General features: G+C 38.9%; 1 protein-coding gene across 1 annotated transcript in view; it reads right to left on the bottom strand.

Annotated features, from left to right (window-relative positions):
- Window positions 1–25,155, bottom strand: part of si:dkey-191m6.4 (rho GTPase-activating protein 22) — a 40,055-nt gene that overhangs the window by 2,768 nt on the left and 12,132 nt on the right. The window contains exons 3-8 of the mRNA XM_042508288.1: window positions 21,579–21,666; window positions 6,570–6,698; window positions 1,186–1,393; window positions 963–1,095; window positions 799–872; window positions 600–721 (exon numbers count right to left, since the gene is read on the bottom strand). Of these exons, the coding sequence (XP_042364222.1) occupies window positions 600–721; window positions 799–872; window positions 963–1,095; window positions 1,186–1,393; window positions 6,570–6,698; window positions 21,579–21,666 (754 nt within the window). The remainder of the gene's footprint in view (window positions 1–599; window positions 722–798; window positions 873–962; window positions 1,096–1,185; window positions 1,394–6,569; window positions 6,699–21,578; window positions 21,667–25,155) is intronic.

The following is a 25,155-nucleotide window of genomic DNA, read 5'->3' as shown; positions in this document are numbered from 1 at the left end:
CTAATGAGAATTTTGTGATTGAAAATCAAGGTCACTTTGATGCCGAGCATTGCATTTTCATGAATGCAATATCTCAAAAGGCCAACAGTGAATATTCTGATTTGGCACAAGCACCCAGTAGACTGAAGAATGAATTGATTGGAATTTGGTGGTTGAGGGTCGAAGGTTAAGGTCACTGTGACCTCATATAACATGTTTTTGGCCATAACTCAATACTTTATATGCTAATTATGACAGAATTTCACACAAATGTCTAAAAGGATAAAAAGATGAAGTGATGACATTTTATGTCCAAAATGTCAAAGGTCATCATCACTGTGGCATCATAATGCTCTGCAAAAACACTTTTCTGATCATATCTAAGTTTACTAAGGGGAAACATTTAATCATATGCTGAACTGGAGACACTTATCTTGAAACTGTTGCTGGGGGAAGATGTGTGTGAAGAATTTACAATTTCACAGATGTGGATTTAAATTGTAAGTACAACTTAACTGGTTCGCTGAGGTATGCATACAGGTAATAATTCCAGTTTTTAGTAAACTCGCAGTAACTTTTACCATGAAATTACTCATTATGTAAGTTAAAACAGTCTGTACCTTCCATGATAGTGACTGGGTCCTCCATCTTGGGTCGAAGGATATTTGGTCCAAATACTGTGGCGAGGTTCTGGACACTCATCTTGTTCTCACTGGAGTGGGACTGGACCTCATCAAGGAATCTTAGCAGGGAAGTTACAAAAATCAAAAACTGACATCGTTCTTGAAAACGGATGACACTGTGAGATAAAATACTTACTTGCATATGTAAGTGAGGAGATTGTAGTTCGGTAGAGGTAGAGTGTTAACTTGTTTTCCCAGCTCCTGGACCCCCTGATAAAAGATCAAGCAATAATTAAACACACACACACACACACAAACACACACATAGATAAAGATACACACAGGGTATACTGCACATACCTCCTCCTCATCTTTGGCCAAAAGCTGTGCACAGGTTAGAAAGTCTTCATATTTGGAGAAGGGAATGACTGGTTCAGGCAGCTCTCGCAGGTACAACTTGAGCAAGGATGCCACCGTGTGGACATCTGTGTTACTGCAGGACAGCACACAAAGCAAAGTGTCTGCTGGATGTTCTATTCTTTACTTCTCAAACAGCTGGTTGTAACGTTCCCCTCCGTCTTACCTGTCAAACAGAGGCTTATCCCCGCAGTCGAAGGCCTCCTGCAGCTCCTTGACCAGGTTGGCCTGTCCCGGCATCCGGAAGAGACCCTCTTCATCCAAACCCCTCTCCCTGATGAAGTCCACACACTGCTCCACCAGCAAGGGGGCAAGCCGGGGGCCAAACTTCTTCTCATACTGCACTGTGTCTTCTAAACGCTGGCCAAATATCCCTGGGGACACATAGAGGAAACATTCTTAGTTGTCTCAGATAAGATGATGGTCATGGTTGTGATGAGTAGACAAAGACAAGATTTCAAATAAAAGCCCCTGGATGTTACTGTGATTAAATTTAAAGTTTTTTAAAATGTTTAATAGTTTCCGTGAATCAAAACAAATTCTTAAATCTTCCATATCATCATACTTTTATCAACAAATTTCATTTAAGTTTTAACGTCACAAAGTAATTATACTTATTTTGTGCTTCTTTTCTTTCAGCTCGTATTACTTTTATGTAAGCAGTTTTTATCCTCCAACTCTGAAAGGTTACACATTTCAGCTTCCAGGTTTTTCAGTACAGCAGTGCAATGCATTTGCATTTTGAGATTACTGCATTTTCAGCAGTGCTTTGCAATTTAGTTTAGCGTTCTGCACTCACACATTTTCTGCAGGAAATGCATTTTCTCGTTCAGTCATGCATCCGCTGATGGCATAAATAAATACTTTTGGGCTGTTATAAAGTATGGAACAGTAAGAGGTAGCTTCAAAATTGCAGTTTATAGTTCAGACATAATATTTATGTTAATGTTAGTTTGTGCATGAGCAAACTGAACCATGTAAGCTGCAAAAAAATGGTAAGTTTATATTACAAGCACCATCAGAGGTGCTTATATTGTGGGATATCTTCTTATCTTGCAGTTGATTACTAGAGCTACATTAGGGCAACAGCTAACTAAGAGAAAATAAATTCACCATTATATAACATTACATGGAAGGGTATCCCTGGATGATTCATGTTATAACACAACAAAATTCCATGACTTTTTCAAAATTCTCAACGATTTTTGCCAATTCTATGACCTTTCTAGTCCTAAGCATTGATATTATGGAATTATGAGACTTCTCCAGGTTTTACATAATCATGGAAAGCATGTAATATAAAGGAATACCACACACAATCACAATATAGCATCACTATTAGATTTAATGTTTTAAGAGACCAAATCTATGAAGATATTTGCAGTTAGTTATTGGTTTTGGTGCAGAATTGTATATAATTTAGGAGATGATTGTATAATAGAAACCTGTGACTTTGCTTGTTGGTCTCAAACATAAACAAAACTATATATATATATATATATATATATATATATATATATATATATATATATATATATATATATATATATATATATATATAAAGTTTATTTATTTGTTTGTTTTCTTAGGAATCTTTCAATTATGCAAATGGAAAGAAAAATAAAGAAAAATCATGATTAAGAATGTTGGAACATTTCTGGCGGCGCTGCCTAAAGTTGTTGTTGGCTGGTTAATGACAGGTACCTGTTGATTGGCTGGTTAATGAAGTTACCTGTTGATTGGCTGGTTAATGAAAGTTACCTGTTGATTGGCTGGTTCATGAACGTTACCTGTTGATTGGCTGGTTAATGACAGGTGCCTGTTGATTGGCTGGTTAATGACAGTTACCTGTTGATTGGCTGCAGCAGTCGCAGCTAGCCGACAGCTCGCAGTAATCGTCGTAATTCAGCGAGCAGGAACTGCACAGGAGCACAGCGCGTTTCTCATACATCCCAAACCCACATTTCACCAAGTTTATCCATTCCGGTTCCGGCATTTGACTCCTCTGACGGATTAATCCCGCATTTACAAACTTTTCACGGCGGAAACGAGCTCCAGTCGAGGAAAATGACGGAGGCGTTTAGTAGACTGGCAGCTGACGGAGGTCAGAGAGCTGCTGTTAACGACAGCTCTGTAAACTGGCGACACATCTATTCTGGACAGAGAGGCGAGACACAGACACCTCGAGAATCTGAGAGGAAGGCTGGAAACATGAGCCCGCCGGTGTGAGGTAACCGGGCGGACACCACTACACTTTCTATATGAATGCTGCTGATTCTGAGCCCCCTCTGTGAGAAAATTTAGGCCATGACATCTGTTAACAGGGGCGTAGCTAGGATTTAGGAGACCCACACAGCCTTGCCCCCAGCTTTCTTTATTATGTACAACAACTGGGACATAAATAATAACGGACTGCAATTTATTGTAGTTTTTTTTTTTTTTTTTTTTTTTTTTAAAGCAAACCCTGGTTCAAAATCAGTATTGTGAAATGACACCCAGGGGCTGTTCTTTATTTATCAGAGAGTGGTGACTGGAATGTGACTTGGTTCTTTTATTAATTTTGACCCTCCTGAAGCTCCAAATATTTTTTTCCTGAGCCTCCCTGAGTAACTGAGTAACCTCTCACTTTAAATTAGATATTAGTTTAAAAAGTTTAAAACTTTGATGTTTGAAAGTTAAAAGTTGAGTTCCTGAAAAAGCCTTGGTAGCTGGTGGTACTCTACATGCCAGTTAGTTGGTGTGAACTGTTTATTTTTGGATACATTTTATGAGCAGTAGAAAAAAGTGATTTTGAATCAGATTTGGTTATGTTTTTGGTTATGGTTATGTTTTTTTCTGTTCAGACGGAAGCATTTTTGACACATGATGTGGCCAACGACCATTGTAAATTTGAAACTGTAACAAAGATTTCTGTTTTTATAGTTACTGTTTATGATAAATGATGTAATTTTGGGCGATTTTCAAAGAAAACATACACATTTTCTTTAAAAAATTCCAAAAACTAAATGAAAAAAAAGAGAGAAATCACGCACCCTCAAAAAAAGCACCAAACGTTTTGAGTAATTTTCATAACTTTTTCATTAAAAATAACCCTAAAAAATTCTATGAGAAAAAGGGCAAAATCTTGGTGCAATTTTGATGATTTGTTAAAAAAATACCTTCCAAACCTGCTGGCACGCAGTAAATGTGCTGTAATACCAAAACAGTTCCAAGATGCTAAAAAGCTAAGAAGTAGATATAAAATATCAGAATTTCCATTCTATGTCTTCCTTGTATTATTGTTAGAAATTGCTTTTCCCCAATGAACTGTTTGTTATGTGTGATTTGGGAGAGGGTGGTGCAAAACAGGGAAGCCACTTCAGATCATTTCAAAGCACTGGGGAGATATTTTTATTTAGCTTCGGGGAGGGACATTCAACTTTAAATGGTTTTATTTTATATTTACTTTAAATACCCTTTGAAACTTAAAACCTACAAGTGGGTTTTAAAGACACATTTTTTTAAAAATCTCCAAAACGATGTCATTTATCACAGCTAGAAACTGTGAAATATGGTTATATTTATATTTTCCCTCAGTCACTCGGGAAAAATATTTGTAGCTCTGGGGAGGGTAACACCCCAATCACTCCCTTACTCTAATAGATAAAAGTACCGTCCCTAATTAAACTTGATTAAGCTGTAGTAGTCGGCAGCCCTCTGCCAACAGACCTGGCTGATTAAATATGAAGTTTCAAATGAAACTGGTGATGTCATTCACTGTATCACTAGTGTGTTATTCTACATTTATCCCCCTATTAATATACTCTTTTGTAACCCAACACCACGCTGTTCAGCTGCTCCTTATGTCCCGATCACACCCAGACATGCCTGCTTATATTTCTGGCCTCCCGTCAAGTACACTAGTTAGACAGCAGAGCAGAAAGCGTGAGAATTAACCATGGGCTCAATGCTTGCTGCATGAAGATTGAAAAAGAGACTCACTTTAAGTGGATTTACAAATCAAATTCCAAAAAAGTTTGGACACTGTGGAACATTGAAATAAAAACAGTGTGCAATCATTTGCAATTTTTTTTACATAAATTTGAATGAATACATTCGAAAGATAATATATGTTATGTTATATATGTAATGTTCAAACTGATAGACTTTTTTTCCTTTTGTAAATATATACTAAATTTGATGGCTGCAACGTGTTATAATAAAGTTGGTACAGGAGCATGTTAACCACTGTATGACGTCACCTTTTCTTTTATCAACACTCCTGAGTCTCTGTAGTCATATTTTGTGCTTCATAAAGCTGTCAGCAAGCAGTCAGGTCAGTCTAGTAGCTACACTCTTTGAGTATAAAGCTAAGGTGTTGGAACACGCACAGAATGTGTCTCATTGTCTCGCTTAAATAAGCAGAGATGTCCCTGATAAAGACAATCTCAATGTCAGCATATGTTGCCCCAAAACCTGTATGTACCTTTCAGCATTCATGGTTGCCCATGATGCCATGGGCACTAACACCCCCATCCTTTACATGCTGAGATGTCTTTGATTTTTTGGGGATTTTTGAGTCCTTTCATGATATTATGGATTGTAGATTTTTTGCTTCCATCCTTGCTTGTGAACAAATGAGCCTTTTAGGGATGCTCTTTTATACTCAGTAATGATACTTAAATCTGCCAGCAATACACCTGTTTACCAGTGGAATGTTCCAAACTGGTTTTTTTTTAGCATTTAACAACTTCCTCAGTCATTTGTGTCCCTTGTCCTAACTTTTTCGAACCTGTTGCAGGTATCACATTTAGAATGAGGGTACATTTACTTAAAACAATTAATTTTATTAGTTTGAACATCACATATCTTGTCTTTGTACTACTTTCAATTAAATTAAGGTTAGAAAAAGATTTGCAAATAATTCTGTTTTTATTTACATTTTACACAGAGTCCCAACCTATTACCTATTACCTATTACTAAACCAAAGTGCACCCAACTGAACCACCCTGTCCTCTATTTTTGAATTTCTTGAATAGACTAACAGCAAACTCTGATCACATTTCCCCAGTCAGGTAGAGTCGATAGACACCAGGGTGAGAATTAACTGCAGGTCAAAGAAACCAGACACAGTAGGGGGAGGTGATACTTTGCATGACTCGGCTCAAGTTTGTCACTTGTACAGTAAAATATGGACACACCAGCGTGGTGGACTGTCGTCTCGACCAAATTCAGGAACAATATCTTGTTGCAAGAAGTGTTGTGAGATGTCTGGAGCCAACGGGGTAGGAAGAAAATAAAGACTTAATGTTCTAGGATAGTGATTACTGGCCATATGAGAGATTTTTATTCAATATATTAACAAGCAATATTCTGCCCTTTACGTAGCTGGATTTAGACTTTCTTTATGTAAGTTTCAATGTGATAATTTTAGTTTTGCATTAGAACAGCCTTAAGTTCTAATGTGTCACCCATTCCCATAAGGTTGAACAGGTTTAGACATGAAAATGTGTCTGTGTTTTTAAAAGTGTCTGTATCTCTCGTGTTTCGGTTCAAAGGTTTGGCTTTACCTCCTCCAAACGGTGCCCAGATGACCCGCCGTATGGCCTTGACCCAGTCATCCATGTCTGTCTGGGAGTTTGCCATAAGCAGGAAGGATTCATGGCTGATCGGTGCGCGGTCCTTCTCTCCTGTTCCACCTGGAGGCACAAACAAAAGGGAGGACGGAGATGAAAAGTCGGGGTGAGTACACCAGAGATTGCAGTTGTTAATTTGCCATGACTATTTATTTATCAAGCTAAACCTGTAGTATGTTGCATCATGTTTGAAGTGCTTGAACCAAATTCCCTAGTTCCTGATTGTTACTGCAGCTTTACTGTCTGGTAGCTACATTTGCGTGCAAACGTTTGAGTACCCTGCGTTGTCAGCATTTAGGCTTGCGGATCAGATATATTCGGGCGACGGGGAGCTAATTATGGAGGTGGAAAAGTACAAAATTATTCATGACACCACACATCCTTTTATAAGGATAACCATAGAAAGGAAATGGCGTGGAGCAACTTATTGGGAGTTATGGGAGTGAATCGACATCTCTGTAATTAATCCACGGAGCTTTTAATACAGATGGTGGGATGTTCACTTCCAGAATTTGCTGGACTTTATTCGAAGCCATTCATTTCTCTACCTGTGAAATGTCGCCCATGCCACTGGCTGCAGTACAAGCCCAAAATGTCCCAACATCGTGTTTTACAGTTGGCCAGTTGTTCTCATGAAAACCTGCAGCCCTTATTTTCTTTGTGGCTTTGCAAACTTCTGACACTGTTTATAATGAGGATGCAGGAAAGGTTTTCCGATGCTTCTGCTTGTTTTTCTGGCAATTTGGCAAGGACACAATCTATTCAGGAGCTGTTGAGCTCTACGTTGTTAATCGGTGCTTGTGTTTTTTATGCAGCTGCTTTTCTTATTGGAGGTTAACCTATAAGCCATATTGACATGAAAACAAAGCTGTTAGTATTGCATCATCATCATCAACCAGGATAGCAGCCCAATACAATACTTAAGTTAATTCACAAATTGAAACCAGAAGTTAGCCCAACAATTTGATAAACTTATGAGGGAAAGATTGCATTTATGACTTTAATGACTGCATCATAAATGCTTGTAAAATAAAAAATCAAATGGGGTTGGCAACAGATTAAAACCAATGTGCTGTGAAGATTTCTCAGCACTAGATGGCGCACTTGTCCTGGTATGTGCTCTTTGTTTGTAGTCCTGTTCTGTAATTATGGCACCATTTAACATTTGATTTGACCAGTGGTCAAATGCAACTAAGTACATTCACTCAAGTACTGTACTGAAGGGCAAATTTAAAGTACTTGGACTTTACTCGAGTGTTTTCTTTTCATGCCACTTTGCACTGTTACTCCACTTCATTACTCCAACCATTCTGGTTACTAGTTACTTTACAAATTTGGGTTTTTGAATAAAAACATGAGAATAGTTTATAGTATTGCTGTTTTGTTATAAATTAAAGTGCAGTTTACACAGGTACTGAGCTCACAGCAGCCCCAACACAAGAAACGAAATCCTGTAGAACTTGATCAATTGCATAAAAAACGCATTAACACCATAAACCACAACAAATATCTTATTATCTTGTGCTGTTTTTTCCACCACATGTTTAAAGTGACTTGGGAGAAGATATCATCTGTGTCCCGTTTGTCTGAGCTGTCGATGTCGGATGGTGTCAGTCACAGTCACTGTTGTCACAGTCATTTAGCTGCAAGGAGGGAATCCAAATATAAACAGTGGAGCCATAAAGCTAAGTGCCATTGTCACCCAGCTCTGCAAACTCACACTGTCATGATGAACAACACTGTGGTCAGATGGGCTCCAGAGTCACGGTGGAAACACTAGACTGAGTATTTAGCATTATTTGATATTTTAATGCAGCGTGTGTATGAATACCTACAATAAAACCTGAATGAGTCCTCAGGAAAAGAGAGGCCAATTAAAAGGGTGATTAAAATACAAAGAGGACACTCAGACATTTAGGAGCCTTGGCACATCCAGTACTTCCTCTTAAATGATAAAAGACACACACACACCCACAGCCAGACACATACACAAACACACATGCACTTAAAATCAATCCCAGCATAGCCAGCAGAAACTATTGGAACATCCGAGCCTGGCTGCATGTCGTGTACAAAGATCCCCATTGGCACCTATCAAGATAACATTGACTGCAGGCACACGTAAAACTGAGTTTTCCCTTTTTAAGTCTCAGGATCAATTGGATTTCCACGTGGCGATCATCAGACAGACATTGACATTTAAGTCGACAACAAAGCCGAATGTTTACAGCGTGTGTGAGTGACGCTTTCCAGTGTCTGACATTTAAGAACTGAAGCTATAATACTTCACAATTATAGTCTTAAATGTCAGACCGCTCGTAGGCGCTGTTGAATGAGGACAGGAAAGACCGCAGGAAGAGGAACAGGTAATTCTTAAAGCGCTGAGATCCCCTCTGATGTTGTGGTGCGAGCGCGTTGAGCTGTCAATATGGAAATAGACAGATATCTGTACTCAGCATGAGGAGAGAGTCAGGTGATATACTGCATCTTTGAATATGTTGGAGTATTTGGTCTGGGTCATTTTTTACTTTATACTGTTGCCAGTTTAGACATTTTGTTACTTGAAAAATGAGCCACTTATCACATGTCACTCATTAGAAGAGCAATCATCACCTGTTACATTACTTTTATATTTTACTTTTGTTTTGTGACCATGAACAGCTAGCTTAATGTTAGCCTCACTAAATGCATGCAGTACTACAGTAGTCCCAGTGTTGGTAAAGTTACTTTTGAAATGTAAAACACATTACTTTTTGATTACTCTTCTAACAAGTGCTTTAAACATGACAACAAAGCGAAAAAGACCGAAAAACATAAGTGCATAGATGTTGTGCTCAAATTTGTCTCAACAGCTTTGCTGACCCACATTATCCAAAAATATGCCAAAAAGAAGGCATTCCTGCATTGCAAAAAGATGCAAAGCAACATAATAAATGTTTTATATACATAAACCTTTAACTGATTTTTTTTTTTTTTACAACTCTAGTGGAATGCAGTGTAATGTGGTACTTTTAGCGTCGTCTTAGATTGTTGGCTGCTGTTTGATTGTCCATAATTTTGGATGGTTCTGGTAATCCATTGTTTCTGGTTGTGGAGTGATTTAACTGTCCACGCATCCCAGAGACATTTTGTGGGTCCCCTGAACATGACATGAAATGCATACATTATATTTTCAGTATCCCGTGTCCATTCTACTACCTAAACTTTCAATAGCTTAATTTATTAGACCTGTAATACTAATACTTTGCTACTTTGTCAAACCGTATCCCACCTACACAGTAACCACTCTTCTGGCCCAGCAAAGGTCATGCAGTGTGTCTTATGTCCCTCAGGCCACGTCCTCTATTAATAATGTGACCGATGATTGGACTCTGTGAATGGTTTGAGGATTAACTTTATATGACCTCTGGGCTGCTTATTATTGCTATTATGTATAAGAAAGAGAGCGAGAGAGCAAGAGAGAGAGGGAGAATTGTCTGTCAGTCCACAAATTAATTAACACAAAGGTGACTGAGTCTATGGCCCATTATTTATATATTTACCGTTTTATGAACTGGTGTCAGGGCGACGTTTGCGAGAAAAAATGCTGTATTGAGGTACATTTCCTACTGTTGCAGCTTCACATTAAAATCATTTAACTCAACTTGACTTTTATTATGAAGTAGTCACAGGAAATGCCATGTGTTTATTGGTGAGATTAGGTCATTTTCAGCTTTTTCTGACAGCCGATCAGTTTGAAATATTGCAGGGAGTGAAGAGGAGCTGCAGACTGCACCTCTACCTTTCACTGTGTCCTGCTGTCTGCAGAATCGTGCTGTTTGCTGCATCAGATCAGATCACGGCTGCTTGAAGAATGATGGAAGAATCCCAATTATTGCCTGACTTCCATATTAAAACAACAATAGTTGATTTTGCTGCCCCACAACTATTTCAACCTTCAAGACCTCAGCAAATTGTTTTCCTTTCTTTTGAAAATATAAGGAAAAAAAGGGGCAGCAAGCACCTTGGCAAGATAGTTTACACAAATTGCAAGAAATTAGTAGATATGGAAATAATATTTAAAAAAACACTAAGGAACACAGTACAGAGACACTGAACCAGACAGTAACTGTGTACAGCTGACGCATCAATCATGCAACTACAGTAACTGCAAAGAAAAGTAAGTATTTGCTGCTAAGAGCAAATTTTAAGTTATCTGATGATGTAAAGTTTCATATCTGGATAATTCCTGCTTTGCTAATTAGAGACCAAAAGCAAAATTGTAATACATCTGAAAAAAAAAAGTATTCAACAAATTACCTCACTTTTCTTTATGTTGGGCGACAATTCATCCACTTTTTCGTTCACACATTCTGCAGAAGTAGATGGGCTACTGCAAAACTTTCCACATTATGTCAGTCTGCATTTTTCTGATCCATGGAAAATTAAAACTAAATCATCCTTCAAGGGTTGATTTTAATTAACCCTTGGAAACCTGGAGCGACATCACTTTCTTTGTGCTGCTCTTAGATGCCTTTCACAAGTACTTAAACCTTTGAATTCTGAGCAAATTGGTGGGATTTCTTCAGAAACACTGGAAAAAGGGCAATGAGCAACTTGGTAATATATGTTTCAAAAATAAAGAGATTTACAAAATTATTGTTAAAAAAAATGTCCAGGAAAAAATTTAAAAAAGCTAGGAGAAACTAAATCAATATTTATAAGTGTCATAATTACACATTTTAAATTACGTTACAAAGTTATTATAATTTTTAGGCACTTTTAGGGGTAATTTGTACAATGTTCTTTTTTTACTTTTTTATTTATTTATTTTTTAAAACTAATTTTCAGGTAAATTAGTTTCAGGTTCAGGTTATCTTGTACTTTCAACTAATTTTAACACATTTTTGGGTCATTTCCTTTTCATTGCTCATTGCCTTCTTGAGTTTTTAAAGAAATGGAGCAAATTTTCTCAAGTTTCAAAGGTTAAGTTAAATGTGCAATAATCTCAACAAAGGATGTATTCTGCACAAAAGCTTAAGCTAATAGAGCAGAAACAGGAGTCAGTACCTTTTAATTCAGCGCAAAAAAGCCATAAAGAAGAGGTCGTATATCAGTCCCAAAGCTACTCACGCGCTCCGCTTCAGCCTCTACCACACTAGTTAAAATCTCCTGCATCTGTTCCCCGTTACCTTGGAGATGTTGTTTCTTCAGTCTGTCCGGCTTGCAGCACACCGGCCCCATGTCTGAGTGAGCTGGGACTGGCCCTGGCCTAAAGCTGCAGCATGAAGCGGCTTCTCCGTCCCCGCTGCGTCCGTTTGGAAGCAGATCAGTACGCAGGTAGCACAGACGGCCAGAACCTGCCAGTGAGGCATGCTCAATGCCAGCGGAAACAAAACCTGTCTAACGAGTCCCGCTTCTTGCCCTTCACTCGTCCATTCATTCACTCTCTTCTCCCGTTTGTTTCATTCAGCAGTGTGGGCAGCAGGTCCGTTCCCTCAGCCCCCCTGGGGAGAAGCAAATCCCTGAGGAGGAGTGGAACAAGGCTCTCTCTCTCCCTTTGAGTGTGTGTGTAGGAGCAGAGATGGGCTGTCCTCTAGTCTTTGCCAAACAAACTTTGCACACACACACACACACACAGGGAGAGCAGACAGTGCTAATCAATCTGTAAGAGATCAGCGCAGACTTTGGATTCTCCGTCTATGAGTGGAATATTCTAAAATCTGTCTGTAACTGATTGCACAGGAACACGTAGCTGATGCTTGCTTCAGTAAAACCCTGTAGTCAACCTTCTTCATTTCAGCAATATTTTCTCTTCAAAAATACAAATGAGACTTCGTAACAGCACCTTAAACGGGGTCAAAGACAAGTGTGCTCATCCGGCTTCATCTAAACTGATTAACAAGCAGACATAACTTTCTAAATATTAACCAGACAGAAGCAGAAGCTGCCTGAGGTTGTAACAGATGCTTGTTAACCCTTTGAAACCACAGCAGACTGGCTGGATTTCTTTCAAAAACATGGGGGGAAGTTACATGTTATTAGATACTAGAAAATGATTCTTAATTATCATAAATTTTAATAATTATTTATTTTAAAAAAAGAAAATAGATAAAAAAAAAAAGCATAAAAAAGACAGGTAAAAAAATATAAATAAAATGGTTGATAATAGTTACAATAACAGTATTTTAAATATCACTTTTTGGACATTTTTCATAATTATTATTATTATTCTTAATTTCTAAGAGTTTCTCTCTCTTCCTCTTTTTAAAAACACATTTTCAGGTAATTTTCTTGACGCCTATTCCTCATTTCTTTTAAATTTTGGAACATCTTTCTCCAAGTTACACAGTGCCTTTGTAAGTCTTGTTTTCCAAAAAAATAAAGAATAAAAAAATCTGTTTGCTCAGGTTTCAAAGGGTTAAATGCATATGAAAGGTGTCTGAAAGCAGCGCAAGAAAAGTGATGTCGCTCCAGGTTTCAGGGTTAACTAATGACATAGTCACCTGCATCTCAACAGGATTTACAGTAGAGAGAAAACTCAAAGCCAACAGCTCAATAAAGTAAGAAATAATGTTTTGCAAAATGAAGCCTGAGAGAGTGATGCAGTGTCCTGCACCCGGGGTTCAATATTGATTTAGGAATGCTTGCTTCAAGCATCTTTGATCACAACTGCTTCCATAGCAATGGTTTGTTATTTATAGCATCGGCCTGAAATAACAGACCACAGAATGGATTTAAAATAAGATTTACAGCTTAGATACACTCAAGTAAAGTAAAGTTTAAGCTGGGGCACCCAATAGCTCACCTGGTAGAGCGGGTACCCCATATTCAGAGACTGTGTTCTTGCTGCAACGGCTGCAAGTTTGACTCCAGCCTGCGGCCCTTAGCTGAATGTTGTCCCCTTAAACTGTCCTATCTCTAATAAAGCCAAAAGCCAAAAGGATAAAAAAACTAAATTTTAAGCCTCTTGAGTGATACAACATTGGCACTGGCACTACTGCAGCTAACTGGCTTGCTCCATTAACTGTCACTACATCTGCTAGCGTAGCAATAGATTAGCATTTTCTTGTGAAGTGCATCCTCCAAAACTTTTTGAAGGCCATGGATCAAAACCTGACCGCAAATTAGGCTGAATGAGAATAATGGTCAACATACACAGATGTGTTTATGTTACAGAGGTCAAAGGTTAAACATTGCAGTAGCTGTGTGGATATTGAGGTGGATTTGTTGTTGTTTCTTGGTAAAATAATTTCTAAAACAGAACAATCGTGTGAGTGTTTTTGCATGGACTGTATGTAAGTGTGTGGGCGGCCTTAGTCCACCATAATGAATTAGCAGAAGCCGTCACGTTTGCACAGCCACTTGTGTGTGTGTGTGTGTGTGTGTATATGTGCTTTTTCCCAGATGGCTTAATTGCTTCACACTACCACAACAGAGGGCTTACAGCCTTGAGTCAGCCGTTAAATACAAAGAATATTTAAAAACAGCCAGTTATTTGCACATTTCCTTCATGCCTGCCGGCTTTGAGACGAGCTCAGTTCAGATTCACATGACTGTTGAATCGGCTTTGTTTGGGTGCACTGCTCGCTCAGTCTGGAGCGCACGCAGATAAAAAAGCATTGTGGGAGTCCAGTTTTTAATTGCTTGCACGCTGAACAACTGCTGTTATTTTAGTCGAATGCCAAGAGGAAATTACGAGGAGTAGCGGGTGGAGTTTTGTGCTTCTTTTGCTTCCACTGAGCAACATTTACACACGTTATTGTGTTGAATGTGTTGAAGCCATATACATGTATTTTTATTCTGGCTATGAGTGTTAAATTAGCCCTTTTCACACTGAGATCGCTCTATAGAGCCGCTATGAAATCTCTACTTCATGTTTCCTTTGCATTTTTGCTGGTCCTCCTGTGATTTTAAGACAGCATGCTGGCATCACGAAAGCATTTGACACAACAGCGTCTGCCTCTAGTGTGACATATTGCATAAGCGTCAGCAGCACTCGCTAAACAATAACAATGACACAACATGGCATCAACCATCATTTAGTGTCCCTGTTATATGATGTCCCGTCCTGTCCTCGGAGGGTATGTAGCTCCTGGACCTCATTATTTTCACTTTTTGTGGACATTTCTGTTCTTCTTCATTGAGTTAGCTGCTAACTGCTGCAAGCTGCTTTTTAAATCTACCTCGATGGGTCACTTTTACACAGAAGCTGTTTCAGTGCTGTTATGAGACCACTCTGTCCCTTCATTCTACGATCATACTTATTATACAGAACGGCGCGATAATTCCCGCATTGAACATGAAGTGCAAAAGGGGTTTTTGTGTGCCCGTTTAACACTTGTACTGAAAGAATGATATCAGGTTTGCTTACATTTGATATGACGCATTCCCTCCCCATGATGTTGTATCACTTAATGAGAAAGTGTCCTTAATTTGCCTCTATAAACATAGACACAGCCTATATGTCAAGCCATTAGCCCTGGATAAACAGTGGGGACATTTAATAGTCGCAGCATTAAACTGTGTGTGTGTGTGTGTGTGTGTGTGTGTGTGTGTGTGTGTGTGTGTGCATGTGTATGTGCGTGCGTGCATGTGCATGTGCGAGTGTGTGTGTGTGTGTGTGTGTGTGTGTGTGTGTATATGCTTGTGCATGTGTGAGTGTGTGTGAGGGGTTCAGAATCTTCTATCTTGTCATGTATCTACTGTTTGCAACAGGCATGTGTACTCGATATCTCCACAATAAACATGACCAATGGATTTACCCTGTGGCTGGACACACACACACACACACACACACACACACACACACACACACACACACACACACACACACAGTCTGACTAAAACAAAGCCCATCAGTCAATGACATGTCCCAAATGAACAGCCTGGGCTCCCTTGAAGGATGAGGCTTCTGTTACAGGAGACAAAGGAGCGCTGAGTGTGACAGAAAGCCAGCAGCTTAATTTCTGAGCTGCTCCAACCTCAAACTGAGGGTTTATCAGTCTACGAGTCCTGATCTGTTATCAGTCTTAAATCTGTGTCTTTTTCTTAACCAAATTGCCAGAATTAACCGATAAGTTGAAACATTGCAACATATTGCACATTTTGCTGAAAGCACCTCTGAAAAGGCCACTGATGTCTCACCAAAAAACAACCTAATTTGTTGTTTTTTGGTCTTGAACAGTGGTCTGCAGTGGTGTCATGTCATCTTCCATCTGCTTCCACTTCCTGATGACACAGTCAGCACATATGCATATAATCTGAACAACGTCAACATTAGAAACATTGACATGACACATATGAAACTTACAAACTGTTTGCAGAAACACTGGGCTGGGTTTTCTGCTATTTTTGTGTTTGGTGAAGCTACTATGCTGCTGCAGGCAGCATATGGTGCACTACACCCAAAACAGCTTGTCAAAATAAATGCAGGTCTGTGTGTTTGTGTGCGGTGGTGTCTGGATGTCAGCACAAACGTTACAGCAAAAAGAGTGAAGGAGAAATAGCAGAACAGGGCCAGGTGGAGAAAACAACACACTCATTTATATATATATATATATATATATATACACTATTTATAGATTTATTGATTGAATATAGTATTTTTTTTTGTATTTGGCAAATGTTTAGATGTGTCATTTTTGTAATTTAAAAAAAACCTTGTTGGAATATTTTTTATTTTATACAGAACCTGAGTCTCAACATGAGTTTCTGTGGTTGTTTACAAACTAAAGAACTGAGAAATAATTTTTTAATTTAGTTTTGATTGAATATTTCAAGGCGATCTACATTTATGTCGACATACAGGACCTCAACACTTTTTTTTTTGCATTTGTTTGTTCTTCAAATTAACAATAAAATATTCTCTGCATTTTTGTCATATCGTCAGAAATATCGTTATTACAAAAATACCCTGAAATATTATAATAATAGTTTACGGCCATTTAAAGGGCTGTTTACTCTTATAGTGCTCCTATAGTGAATGGTCCATGGTTTTTAAATCCTGAATTTATTTCCCTAAAAATTAATTTTGTGTTGTTCTCCTCCGAGTGTATGAAAAGCCTTTAAAGACCAATCAACATAAATGGGTCCATATTCCACAGTCCTCATTTATCCAACAGAGAAATATTCCAAAGTCTCTAAACATTTAACAGATATTATATCTGTAAGAAAACAAATGCAGAATAGACACTTTCAAAAGCTTTCTGGGGAAGCTGTTCCCCGTGTTTCTTTGACTCGTCGTCGCCTCTCTTCTCCTTCATCAATGAACGCTGTGTGGCAGCTTTGTCACTGGCCAACAGTGAAGACTCACCGTGGTCTTCACTTTCCTTTGAGTAGTGAATAGAAGCTGAGTAAGAGCGCAGGGCATGTTGTTGAGCTCATTGCTGATTAGTGTTTTGCCAGAGCCGTCTGAGAGTTTCCAATAAGCCGTTTGAAGCTGAAGAAATTGGCTGCGGTTCTGAGAAAAAGCTGCAGACATGACTGGACACCATAATGACTGTTTTAAAAAAATGGGAGGAAGCTCTAAACTCTGCAAAGTGTTACTTTTAACACAACGTGAAGCCTCAAAATCTCTATTCATTTCATACAACAGTAAAGCCTTCATCTCTATAAGCCGATTACAGAGAGAGAGGAACTCATGTGGGTCTCCCCGAGGAACCAAACAAATCGAATATGGTGTGAACAAAAGATGTTGTTCAGCACAAAGAGAGAGCTGTTTTTTCAAGTCTTCAAGTCCAAATTAAATGCATTTCAAAAATTTCTTACTCTTTAAAAACCTGAGCTTTTTTTTTGTTCTTTCAAACACATAAGCAGAAGGCAACAAGCTACTTAATAAGACATGGCCCAAAATTTACAGTTAAAAGTTTAAAGAAAAATACCTAAATTATTGGATTATTTTCTAATATTAATCCCCCCTTTTTAATAAAACAAATGTGGAACATTTCTTGTCATGTTGGTCATTACTTTTTTTCTATATATTTTCAAAAGAAATAAGCCAATTTGCTCAGTTTTCAACGTGTCATATTGTTAACTGAAACATCTGTCTCCATGGCAAACATTTCTACTGACCTGCCTCTTTGCACCTTCCCTCACCTCACAGCTCTCATTTTTATCAACCCTTTTTTCCCTCTGTCTTGTCTGTCAGGCTGCTGGCCCTATCAGAGGGCTGTACCACCTAGCGTCTTAGTGTCTTAGTGAGGTACGTTGAGTCTAAAGCCAAAGTTTTCTGTCTGTCTAAGGTGGCGTAGATCTCCATGGTAACTTATTTGGCAAACTGAAAAACGTCTTTCACAGCATCGTTGAGTAGCCTCACTCTCTATTTAATGTCAATCTATGAGTGATACAGATTCTCAGATTAGAGAATCATTATAAATACACTTTATCCTACTTGTTGTGCCATAGCGTCACATAAATGCCACGAAACGAAGCCGTGCAGTTGCAGTAGCACTCATTGTATGCTTTGTGTTGTGCTTTTCTATTTTTAAAAAACATTTTTGACATAGGAACCTAGTTTATCAGTGATGCAGAAAATCTGAGCATTATGTTACTTCACACATTGTTGTTGCTCTCAGTGAGTTTGTAGTGTTGCATGATGTTTATTTGCATATGAAATGCAGTTTAATTCCTTCAAATCTTACCATATTGTAACCACTGCGGATTATGTTTTTATGCTTGACTCTGATTTGCAATTTTACACTGCTGGTTTATGACAGCTAATCAATGAGTCTGTTGGTATTTATCACAGATAATATTCATTCAGTAAAATTGATTTCACTGTGATTTGTCCAAAAACTAAAGCGATTTACATGTCTCCTTTATTATGAGACTGTATCAGACCTATGTAGTTCTCGATTGTAATTTTTTTAATCCACTGCATCAACTTTAAAGTTGAAGTTAAAGTTCAGAGCTGCAGAATGAGCAGCTGTCATGTTACAAATAACAGAGTGATGAAATGAAAAGGCTATATTAACTTGTGCCTTCACAGAATTAGTAATTTTCTGCCAGTGTTCCTCTATCGCCTTAATCGAAGCAACAGTACTCCCTTTTGCTGCAATACTTATTCTTTAAAGGTGTAGTAGGCGGCACATGATCAATCAAGTGTCAAGTGACGCACTAAATGCGTCATTTGACTTATGAACGCGCTCAGAGCCTGAAGCAGACAGCCTGAGTTAACAGAGACAAGTGATAACCACCTTCATGGTACCTGTTATCCCTGACTGAGACTTTGTCTAGCCAGCTCAGGCACAGAGAGCCTGGCTCTGTCGAACCGACTTCATGGTACAGCCTTCAGGGTTCTCACCCCTCTGTGATGTTGACTGGCCATAAACAAAACACACACAGGCTCACAAGCCTGCTGGCCACTCTAAACACAAGCAGAGACCTCCGAGCAAACACTCCTATAATGATGCAGAGAGCCAGAAGGATGGACTGTACCAATGCTGCTCATTAGGGGGCCCACAGGTCATGTTAGGCCTGCACTCTTTTTGTTCATGCTCTTATTTTTAATGTGCAGTAAAATCCTTACAGTCATAAAAATACATTTTGTGCAGCTATAAAATACAAAATCAGAGTTTTATGACAATGTAGCACAGTGCAGTGAAAGGGCTGGTGAATTTTTGAAGTGGGGCTGTATGAGGTACTTTTCCAGTCAGTGTATTAGAAACAGTTGCAGTCAGTCTGCAGTCCATAGTTTGACATGGAAGCTATGCAATGTACCACTTTGGATCACCAAAACACATTTTTGCCACCTAGAAAAAGTCCCACGTGAAGCAATATATATCACTTTAAATGTAGGCTATATTGAGAGTATTATCACTGTTTTACCTTTCCATCACACAGCCCGTGCCAACAGAGAAGCCATTAAAGGCTTCAGTTCCACATCTATGCTCTTGTCAAAGCCACCAGACTCCATTGAGAAAAACATTAATTTTAGCTCTTTAAAACACAGGAGCTGCTGGGCTACAGCTGTTTTGATCAGTCAGTTTGTGTAACTATGTGACTTTGGTAAATCTGAGCTAACTCTTTTTAAACGCCAAAGTCACACAAGAACACAAACAAAATAACTTTCTTTAGGCAGCAGTAAACCAGCAGCTCCTGTGTTCAATGATGTTAAATCAGTGTTTTTCTAAATGGAGTTTGGCTTTGAAGAGAGCAATAGAACAGCTTCATTTCTCAGCTGGAAATCACTGTCTGACATTAAGGTAAAGCAATGAAAATACCCTCAGTATAGCATACACTTTAACTGATATTGATTTTTTTACGTGGCTAAAATATGTTTTGTTGCTGACCCCGTCCAGAGCAGCTCAGCTTTGTGTCGGACTCCAGCCTGCTTCTCCAAACTGGGGGTGTGCCGACTGAAATCTGCTGTATGTGATATCACAACTATGCATAGTACCTCATACAAACCCACTTCAAAAAATTCAAACTATTAAGCTCTCGCTATTAAATAAACGAATGAGTCAGTTGTGCACTGATAAAAGATATTTAGAAGAACTTGGCAATAAGATTGATTTACAGAAAAACATTCAACAGCATTTAATCCCATTTGTTTAAAGGGAGCTGTTTTGAAAGAACCAACTATCTGCCGTTACCACGAAATTAAAGATTTAAAATAAACAATGATTTAACTATCATTTCTGCAAATTAATAAAGTTTCTGTTAAGCAGATTAAAGACCAGCATTTTATTGCGTTATGAAGTTTTAATGTAAATTTAGAGTTTTCTATGAAAAATTATACATTTCGATCTAACACGATTTCATGTAGCATGATCATTTATTTTTTGCCTGCAGTCTTCCATCTAGATTCATTTTTATTCTTTCATAGGAAGGACTTTGTGTACCGCTGGACTGCACCTACACTGAACTCAGCTGCTGTTGGATTACAGGACTTGATTGTAGGTTAAACTTATGGTAACAGCCCTTTAAATGCTTCCTTGCCTTGAAAACATCATATTGCACATACAAACCCACTTTAAGACGTGTAAAAGTGTCGTTGTGATTGAGTACAAGCCTGAAAGGCTGCATGAGGTCTGTGGAATCAGATTGTTGAGCTGCAGGCAAAGCCCTCTGTATGTTAGCGAGATATGTGAAGCATGACGGCTCACTAACAGTCCAGAGATCTACAGGCGCAGAGCCGCTGGAAATCATTTTATTTTCAATGTATTTTATAGCACTTCTCACAGGATTTTTTTTTTTTTTTACAAAGGTAGAAATGTAATCGTTGTATCTGACACTGCAGCAGCTCTTCGGTGTGTGTTGAGGAGATTGACCACTGCAGCAACTAATTCTGTGCTAATGGTGCTCTCTGCTGTCTCAATACAGAACAGCAACCAAAGAAAAAAGGTAGTTAACCCATTGAAACCTGAGGGAATTGACTATGTGTCATTCAAAAAACATGGAAGAAACGCAATTAGCAACGTCAAAAAAATTACCCAGATTATGCAAAGAATTAGTAACAAGTTACAAGAAAATAGTTGCCAGCTTCTTACTGCTCCTCCTTACAGCTTCAATACCATCAATGACTTCAACAGTAACATTGTATTTTATACAGTGTTCTGCAGTGTGTTTGTTACAGTGTAACTTTTATGTGTTTAAGATATTTTCATTGAGTAAATATTTCACTTTGTAGTGTTTTTTTGGAGTATGATTTGCTTAAAGGTCCAACATTCTACTCAATTTCAGGTTCTTCCTTGCATTTTGGATTCTAATTAGAGCATGTTTAGAGAGCTCCCTATTTTTCTCATGCTCTGCCTGAATATTCCTGTATTCCTCTATCAAAAACACTCCATTCAAGCACCTTTAATATCAGTTTATCATCAGTAATATCACGATATTCAACATACTGCATATTTTCCAGATATCACAGAGCCCTAGTTTCGATTATTCGTGAACTGTAAAGATGTGAGGTGAACCAGAGTTCGAAGTTCAGGTGGTGGAGGAAGAGGAATAGGAGGATCTCACCTGGTACAATCTCAAAAAGGTGTCGACCCGGTTCATCAGGGTTAGCTGTGAGCTCGTTGACTTGGCATCCCTGCAGAGGTATACAGCCCTGAAACAGACAGAGAGAGAGATTACAATGCTGGATTTTTACTCTTCTGGTTTCATACTGTTTTGTCGTCTATCTTTATGTCATGTCTACCCTTTTGTTTCTTCTCTTATTTCTACATTATCCTTCAACTCTTCTAGGATTAACAATCTTTTTATATCAAAATGGCAATTTTAAAGAGTCCTGTGCCATGTTTGATTTAATATGGTTATTGCTCCATATAATTAGCTTTAACTGAAGATACTATTCTGTCGTGATAAGATCTTATTTTCTCCCAGCATGTAAGTCTCTGGTGAGTCTGTTGTTCCACATCTGTATTGCTCTACAAAAGTGAAAGACCTACTACCATAAATAGAAAAAAAAAAACAAAAAAAACAACCCAAATTATAAAATAGAAAAAACAAATCATTTAAAATGGCCAAAAATAAAATAAAATACACCCCAAACTCTTTTTTTCTTTTTAAAAAAGAAGGAAAAAACATAAAAACAAAAAAATCTAAAATACCCTCCATACACATCACATATATACTAACATAGACACATATAAAAAAGAACAAAAAAACAGAATCATTTAAAAATATAAAAAGACTGGCAATCAGCAGTTGTTGCAGTTGCACCTCTTTGGTAATTTCATTTATAACAAAACAAAATACTTTATAAACTCTTGTTATGTTTTTTTTTTTTTTTGCAAAACTCTTATTTTTGTAATCTAACTAAAAACATATATGTAGTAAAGTAAAAAGTGCAATGTTTCCCTCTGAAATGTTTTGGAGCAAAAATAGAAAGTAACATGAAAAGAACATACTCCAGCAAAGTACAAGTATCTCAAATTCAAGTACAGTGCTTGAGTAAATGTACTTAGTTCCATTCCACCACAGGGGTACACAAACCATTCTAAGGGCACTGAACCGTCATGGGATTTTGCCTTGATCTCTCCAGAACCTTTCATGGTCAACTCGTCATTTCCAACATAACACAGGAGACACAGGATACTACAGGATACACAGGTCATTCGGACCAAAATGAAGTTAAGGTCTTTTGCTCTTGCATTTTAGTGTTTTTGCAACAACATATATGCGCAGATCCAGGAAATACAGGAGTTCCAGGTGATATGTGTGGATACATTTGCAGATTATCATGTAGACCAAATACTACACAGACCTGTAGCTTATTTAATGGAAAATAATCACAATTTAAATCAATCACAATATTGGTAAGAAAAATTGAAATTTGATATGTTTTGTCCTGACTTTGTGTTCTTTCTACATGTCTTCTTTACTCGTTACTTCCTATCCCTCCGCGCTTAACCCCTGTAAAATTTTCAGCTGCTCCTCCTGTGATTGAACAGGGACCCACACAGATTATCAGAATACATTATCCAGATCAATACCCATTTAGCCCAGAGAACTGAGGCCAAGTGAGCTGTGAAGAGATGCCAGCGTCTGCGGGTCGGCCTCGTTAATCTGCTCGCACACTGGCACCCTCCATCAAACTGGGGAGAGGAGTCTTCCAGAGCGCCTCGACCAGAGGGGCCGGGCTGTCGCCAACATTAGTCTCCATGGCAACAAATGGAAGGGGTGGGAGCCGGGGATGGATGGAGCGCAGGGGTAGGGCAGGAACCGGCGGGGGGGAGGGAGAGCTCCCAAGGGTGCTATGTGCTCGGAATAACACGAGTAGCTGGCTAGGGATGAATGGATAAGGAGGCAACACGTCGCCCGAGAACACAAATCACACAGTCAAGCAGTGCGAGCTGAAAACGGAGGAGATAGTTTGTCCTTTTCAATGTCCTAATTTGGTGATGTTGAAGTAGATCTCAGGTTTTGTTGCAGTGTATGAAGCTCTGCGTGCACACATGAGCCTGTAAACTGATGAAGACACGCCCAGATTCATTTGGTTTGCACATAAATTTCAATCGCCATCCTGGACCAGACGACCAGCCTGGACCCCCGAAGACTCATTCCCACTTTGGCAATGTCCTCCACCAAAGATTACACAACACTATTGATTGGTACCATGTGTGTAGGCCTTAAATTAAGGCACATAAACACCTCAGACTTCCCTTACATGCGATGAAACTCCAGCCAAGTCTTTCAATAGTGGTCGCTCACATAGAAACCTGGACTGAAACTGGATAAAGCAGCAGCAGCAGCAGCAGCAGCAGCAGCAGCAGCAGCAAATGTTGTAGCCTGTGATTCAGTATGGGTTGTCACCGTACAGTCTACATAAATCAAACTAGATGTCATATCCAACTTCATTATGATCCATGTTGCACAGCGTAGCTTACAAAAATCTCAGTCTGCAGGAGGCTTAAGATAGAGGAACATGTATTATTAAAAGGAGACTTGTGGGGATGGTGAAGGCTGTATTAAATTTAGTAGCAGAGGATGACTTAAAAGTTCTAGATCTAGTTTTGGGGACTACACTGATAGATAGAACGACCTCAGTTCCCTATTTGAAAGGGCTGTATTTCTGCAAGTAAAGTAAAAATATTCTAAATATAGCATACACTTAGAGTTATTAAGATTTTTCTTGGTTGCTAAAATACTTTTTGCTGCTGCTCCATCCACAGCAGTGCGTTGCTTAGCTGCTGTGCCAATACCTTTGACTGCTTCTCCAAACTGGGGGTGTGTCAGCTTCCATCCACTGTCTATAATTCACTGACAGATTCATTCGAGGATAGCTACCTCATACAGCCTGTCTTAAAAAAAAAAGAAACTATCCCTTCAACATGAGCAGCCACCAATGTTGAACAAGAACAGTGCAACACCTAACTTAAAGTCCATGTCTCACTGCTTTAAAGAAATGACATCATGTTTAATGATTTACATCTGAAGGTTCATTTTGTATTCAGAGCACTAATGATCCCCTCCACCCACCACCACCCGTGTGTTTTTTCTGTTGTCCGAAATACAAATCGATGATCCAATAAGTGAAGTCCATTTGTGTTGCGGTGGATTTATCCCCACATGATGAAAAGAAAACCTGCACAGATCCTGCGTCAGTGTTGCCTTCCCCTCCACCAATTATCACATCTTTTATCTCGGTGGGGGGTGGGTGGTGGTTTTGTTCTGTGATTTGCCTACATACCCTCTCCCCACCCTGAAAACCCCCCGCCACTCCCAGCCTCAGATTTCCAATCGATTAGGAGATGAGAGGGAGGGAAAAAAAGGCCAGAGTGACAGTTTCTCACACATCCTGCTCTCTGAGGGGGAGGATCTGTGTGTGTGTGTGTGTGTGTGTGTGTGCGTACGTGCGTGCGTGCGTGCGTGCGTGCGTGCGTGCGTGCGTGCGTGCGTGCGTGCGTGCGTGCGTGCGTGCATGCGCATTCAATCATGTGTGTGACTTGGATCCACAGGGATATGCAGATCAATATAGACTGGATGGATATTGGCAAGCTCTTATGAAAGACAGTCTGTCAAAGCCGTCAGTCAGTTGTTCTCCACAGAACACGTCATTCTGAGTGTATGTGTGTGTGTGTGTGTGTGTGTGTGT

The sequence above is a fragment of the Plectropomus leopardus genome, chromosome 19, assembly GCF_008729295.1.
Source record: "Plectropomus leopardus isolate mb chromosome 19, YSFRI_Pleo_2.0, whole genome shotgun sequence".
Taxonomy (NCBI): domain Eukaryota; kingdom Metazoa; phylum Chordata; class Actinopteri; order Perciformes; family Serranidae; genus Plectropomus; species Plectropomus leopardus.
The sequence above is the reverse complement of the archived record's forward strand: the minus strand, read 5'-3'. Positions and strand labels throughout refer to the sequence as shown.